At 53.6% G+C, this 6000-nt stretch overlaps 1 protein-coding gene across 1 annotated transcript in view; it reads left to right on the top strand.

Moving 5' to 3' along the window:
* Positions 1 to 1485: 1485 nt before the first annotated feature.
* The window catches only part of ADCY5 (adenylate cyclase 5), a 105018-nt gene continuing 100503 nt past the window's right edge, over positions 1486 to 6000 (top strand). The window contains exon 1 of the mRNA XM_040439254.1: positions 1486 to 3131. Within this exon, the coding sequence (XP_040295188.1) occupies positions 2205 to 3131 (927 nt within the window). The 5' untranslated portion in view covers positions 1486 to 2204. The remainder of the gene's footprint in view (positions 3132 to 6000) is intronic.

Genomic DNA, 6000 nt, shown 5'->3' with positions numbered 1-6000 from the left:
CTCCCCCTGTGTCTGGGGATCCTTAGATACACTGTATCACACTCCCCCATGTCTGGGGATCATTAGATACACTGTATCACACTCCTCCTGTGTCCGGGGATCCTTAGATACACTGTATCACACTCCTCCTGTGTCCGGGGATCCTTAGATACACTGTATCACACTCCCCCTGTGTCCGGGATCCTTAGATACACTGTATCACACTCCCCATGTCTGGGGATCCTTAGATACCACTGTATCACACTCCTCCTGTGTCCGGGGATCCTTAGATACACTGTATCACACTCCCCATGTCTGGGGATCCTTAGATACACTGTATCACACTCCCTCCTGTGTCCGGGGATCCTTAGATACACTGTATCACACTCCCCATGTCTGGGGATCCTTAGATACACTGTATCACACTCCTCCTGTGTTCGGGGATCCTTAGATACACTGTATCACACTCCTGTGTCTCGGGATCCTTAGATACACTGTATCACACTCCTCCTGTGTCTGGGGATCCTTAGATACACTGTATCACACTCCCCCTGTGTCCGGTGATCCTTAGATACACTGTATCACACTCCCTCCTGTGCCTCGGATCCTTAGATACACTGTATCACACTCCCCCTGTGTCCGGGATCCTTAGATACACTGTATCACACTCCCCCCTGTGTCCGGTGATCCTTAGATACACTGTATCACACTCCTCCTGTGCCTCGGGATCCTTAGATACACTGTATCACACTCTTCCTGTGTCTCGGGATCCTTAGATACACTATCATACTCCCCCTGTGTCCGGGGATCCTTAGATACACTGTATCACACTCCCCTGTGTCCGGGGATCCTTAGATACACTGTATCACACTCCCCCTGTGTCCGGGATCCTTAGATACACTGTATCACACTCCTCTGTGTCTGTGGATCCTTAGTACACTGTATCACACTCCCCCTGTGTCCGGGGATCCTTAGATACACTGTTTCTCACTCCCCCTGTGTCCGGGGATCCTTAGATACACTGTATCACACTCCCCCTGTGTCTGTGGATCCTTAGATACACTGTATCACACTCCCCCTGTGTCCGGGGATCCTTAGATACACTGTATCACACTCCTCCTGTGTCTGTGGATCCTTAGATACAATGTATCACACTCCCCTGTGTCCGGGGATCCTTAGATACACTGTATCACACTCCCCCTGTGTCCGGGGATCCTTAGATACACTGTATCACACTCCCCCTGTGTCTGTGGATCCTTAGATACACTGTATCACACTCCCCCTGTGTCCGGGATCCTTAGATACACTGTATCACACTCCCCCTGTGTCTCGGATCCTTAGATACAATGTATCACTTTTTCAGGTTTCCTCAGCTTCAAACAGGTTTCTGACCAATCAGAGGTCGTGGGAAAACCCTGACAGCGCGCCTGAGCCAATCCCCTGTGAGCAGAGGCGGGCAGTGGGCGGGCTTGCGCTCGCCGTTCGGCTGAATGAGACTCGGGGCGCACAGAGGACGGAGCGGGATCCGGAGCTGCGCGGGTTCTGGGTCGGCAATTCTGGGCTGGAATTCAGGATCTGAGGGCTCTCTGGGGCCCCTCCTGGTGGTGCTAGGCCCGTGGGGGAGGCAGACAGAAGCATGGAGGCCGGAGGCTGAGGGTGACTCCTTCCAGGGGGAATGGGCAGGATTGAGGACATCCATGCAGGCTCCTGCCCTCCTGACACTGAGGCACCACATCTACCACTCTGCTGATAGCACCAGGACAAGGACTCCCATCATCCGTGCTGCTGCTGATCCCGCTCTCCGGCATGCCTGGTCCTGACATCCCAGCTGGATCACGCTGAGCCTGGTAACGAAGGGTTAATCCATGCCCCCTGGCAGCGCTGTCTAGGGGTGATGGCTCTGGACCGGCGCCCATCGCAGATCTGAGGGTGACTCTGGATTTACCCCTTGTCATCGGAGGATCGGGCAGAGCGCTGCACCGTCTTCTCCATATTGGATTATTGTAATTGGATCTGGAGCCACAGGTGACCATGGGAGGAGCGACCCCGCTCAACCTGGAGACCCCCCTGCACCAGTGACATGAGGCCGCCGTGCCCCCCACAACCCTGCATTCCACTCTGTTTTTTTTCTGATATTTTGGGATCACATGACGCGTTTTGGATTTTCTTCTCCCTTGTGGCATGGCGTGACCTGGCGACCAGTGGACTTCTCGTAGTGAGGGGACATGTCTAGGTCAAACAGCGTCAGCCCACCGGGATTTGGGGCCCCCGCGTTACGGGCAGGTGCTGAGCACCGATCAGCTTGGGTCGAGGCTGAGACCAGGGCCAATGGGTACCCCTACTCCAGCCGCTCCTCTAGAAAGAAGACCTCACGGATGATGGGACTGTGGAGGAGCGAGGAAGACTATGAGCCTCAGCCGGGGAGGAACCCCCTGCCGGACAATAAAGTGGGCTTCAGATCCAAGTCGGCTTGGCAGGAGCACGGCGAGGAGAGCAGGAACAACAACAAGCCCTTCCAGAAAGGCCCCGAGGGGGAGCTGAGACCCAAATCAGTGGAGCTTGGTTTGGATGAGAAATTGGGCAAAGGTAAGGGAGACGGGCCGGAGGATGGGTCGGAGTTCCACTTCTCCATGGGGGTCTGCTTTACCGATGTCCTGCAGATCTTCCGCTCCAAGAAGTTCCAGTCGGATAAGCTGGAGAAGCTCTACCAGCGCTACTTCTTCAGGCTGAACCAGAGCAGCCTCACCATGCTGATGTCCGTGCTGATCCTCCTGTGCCTGGTGATGCTCGCCTTCCACTGCTTCCAGCTGCTCTACCAGGTGCCTTACGTGGTCGTCCTGTGTGTGGCCATGCTGATCATTCTAGTGCTCATAGGAGTATGCAACAGAAACGACTTCCACCAGGACTACATGTGGCTGGCCTGTTACACCGTCATCATCGTCATCTTCATGGTCCAGGTGGTGTGCGTCCTGATGGTGCGGCCGCGGAGTGCCTCCGATGGGATCTGGTGGACCGTGTTCTTCATCTACACCATCTACACTCTGCTTCCAGTGCGGATGAGAGCGGCGGTTCTCAGCGGGATTATTTTATCTGCCGCTCATCTCACCATCTCCCTAAAGATCAACGAGGGTGACACGTTCCTGGTCAAGCAGGTAAGAACTCCCCCTTACATGGCCGCCGGGGACATTCAGTTAAGGGTCCGCAGAAAACCAGGCGCCTGCCACCAAAATATTCCCATCCAGATGTGTGAATGCACCCTGAAAACACCGTCACACTCTTTGTAGGGTGGTAGATAAAATAATCCCATTACAGCTCACACGGGGGTCATTACCCAACAACGACAAGGGACGGCTCGGTGCTGGGGTTCCGTTCCTCTGTGATCGTTGCAGCGCCAATCCCACAGAGTAGATAACAGCATTACAGGGGCTCCTCTGTGCAGCGCGGTGGTTATTTGTGCCGTCTCCTCCATAGACCGACCAGTGCAGCGCGGTGGTTATTCGTGCCGTCTCCACCATAGACCGGTGCAGCGCGGTGGTTATTTGTGCCGTCTCCTACTCAGACCGACCGGTTCAGCGCGGTGGTTATTTGTGCCGTCTCCTACTCAGACCGACCGGTTCAGCGCGGTGGTTATTTGTGCCGCCTCCTCCATAGACCGACCAGTGCAGCGCGGTGGTTATTTGTGCCGTCTCCTCCATAGACCGGTGCAGCGCGGTGGTTATTTGTGCCGTCTCCTCCATAGACCGACCAGTGCAGCGCGGTCGTTATTTGTGCCGTCTCCTACTCAGACCGACCGGTTCAGCGCGGTGGTTATTTGTGCCGCCTCCTCCATAGACCGACCAGTGCAGCGCGGTGGTTATTTGTGCCGTCTCCTACTCAGACCGACCGGTTCAGCGCGGTGGTTATTTGTGCCGTCTCCTACTCAGACCGACCAGTGCAGCGCGGTGGTTATTTGTGCCGTCTCCTCCATAGACCGACCAGTGCAGCGCGGTGGTTATTTGTGCCGTCTCCTCCATAGACCGGTGCAGTGCGGTGGTTATTTGTGCCGCCTCCTCCATAGACCGGTGCAGCGCGGTGGTTATTTGTGCCGTCCCCTACATAGACCGGTGCAGCGCGGTGGTTATTTGTGCCGTCTCCTCCATAGACCGATGCATCGCGGTGGTTATTTGTGCCGTCTCCTCCATAGACCGGTGCAGCGCGGTGGTTTATTTGATGGTTTCCATTCACGACTCTCGGAAAGCTGGGTAATATCTTCTGTAACGTCACCCAACTTTCCAAGGAGCAGATACAGCTAAGAAGTGACAGACAGGGGCGAGGGGGAGGTGTTATAATCACCGGTATACTCTGCGGGGATGCATGTTCCGAGCGGTGGAGCCGGCCTGCACGATGGTCGTACTGACCACACAGGAGCTTCTGGGCAACGAGCGCAGGTCGTGTGCGACGGAGCAGCCGTGGCTTTACAGTGCAGTGTCCCAGCAATGACTACAACTCCCAGTCTCTGGTAAATCACGGTCACATGGTAGATCCGCGTACACTGAGGCCGGATTCACACAGACGATATTGGGACAGATTTATAACAAAAAAGAACGAAATGTGTAACGGAAGTAGTGGATTTAGACTAGGAGGCGGCGTTACAGTGTGTCAGTGCAAAACACAGCAGCAGCACAAATGTCCTGGACTCCAAGCTGATGGCTCCTGCCACGCTGAAACATTGTAACAAACCCTCAGCTGTGTGACTAGGACTATCTGTGCATTCTGTGATGGCGGTAGTATTATAGGTCAGGGTAATGTGCTATTTATATTAATACAGGGTCTGGGAAGAACAGATGATTAACCCCAGAGCCTCCACCAGTTATGGGCCCTCACTGTACGGGGCCCAGACTTCTATCCTAAGAGACTGCAGCTGTACTATATAGCAGTGTCATTGGGGCATTATACAGTGATTATTATATGGGCACTGTATGGCGGTGATATTGGGGCATTATACAGTAATTATTATATGGGCACTGTATGGCGGTGATATTGGGGCATTATACAGTGATTTATTATATGGGCACTGTATGGCGGTGATATTGGGGCATTATACAGTAATTATTATATGGGCACTGTATCGCGGTGATATTGGGGCATTATACAGTAATTATTATATGGGCACTGTATGGCGGTGTCATTGGGGCATTATACAGTAATTATTATATGGGCACTGTATGGCGGTGTCATTGGGGCATTATACAGTGATTTATTATATGAGCACTGTATGGCGGTGTGATTTGGGGAATTTTGTGGCAGTATTATTTAGGCAGCAGTTGTCTCTATTTCCCTCATAATACTCCAGAGGATGTGGCCGGCAAGGTATGGTGGTACACCGCCCCTAGGCAGCAGTGTGGGGCACCGCGGGGTACACTCTGAGGTAAGATGTTGGATGTTATGTGGCAGTATTATTTAGGCAGCAGTTGTCTCTATTTCCCTCATAATACTCCAGAGGATGTGGCCGGCAATGTATGGTGGTACACCGCCCCTAGGCAGCAGTGTGGGGCACCGCGGGTACACTCTGAGGTAAGATGTTGGATGTTATGTGGCAGTTTGCCAGACTCCTGCTCCTTGACCTCGGAGGCTCCCACACACTGATGTGTCATGGGCATGATATAGCGGTCATCACCAGGGACTCGGCTCAGTCCCAGGGCTCACCCCCATCAGGAGGGCCCGAGCACCCTGTTGTCGGTGGTCTCTGGTCACTACATCATATTATTTATAGATGGTGGCAGATTGGCGCCGCTCCCACCGCCACATCCGGATTTCTCACATTTATCTAGAAGATTCCCTGACCTTCAGGATGGTTCTACTTTATAGAACGTCCCATTTTATAGCGCCATATGGGGTCCACCAATGGAAAAGGTCAGTACATAATGCACAACTACTACCCCCACTTTCCCAATGCTCCAGGTGAGGGAGGGGTTGTGGGTCTATCCTTCCCCGGACCCTCTAACCTTGCAGGAGCAGCACAAACAGATTGTCGGGGTTTTA

Source organism: Bufo bufo, chromosome 7, assembly GCF_905171765.1.
Source record: "Bufo bufo chromosome 7, aBufBuf1.1, whole genome shotgun sequence".
NCBI classification, from domain to species: domain Eukaryota; kingdom Metazoa; phylum Chordata; class Amphibia; order Anura; family Bufonidae; genus Bufo; species Bufo bufo.
This window is presented reverse-complemented; position numbering and strand designations above follow the sequence as displayed.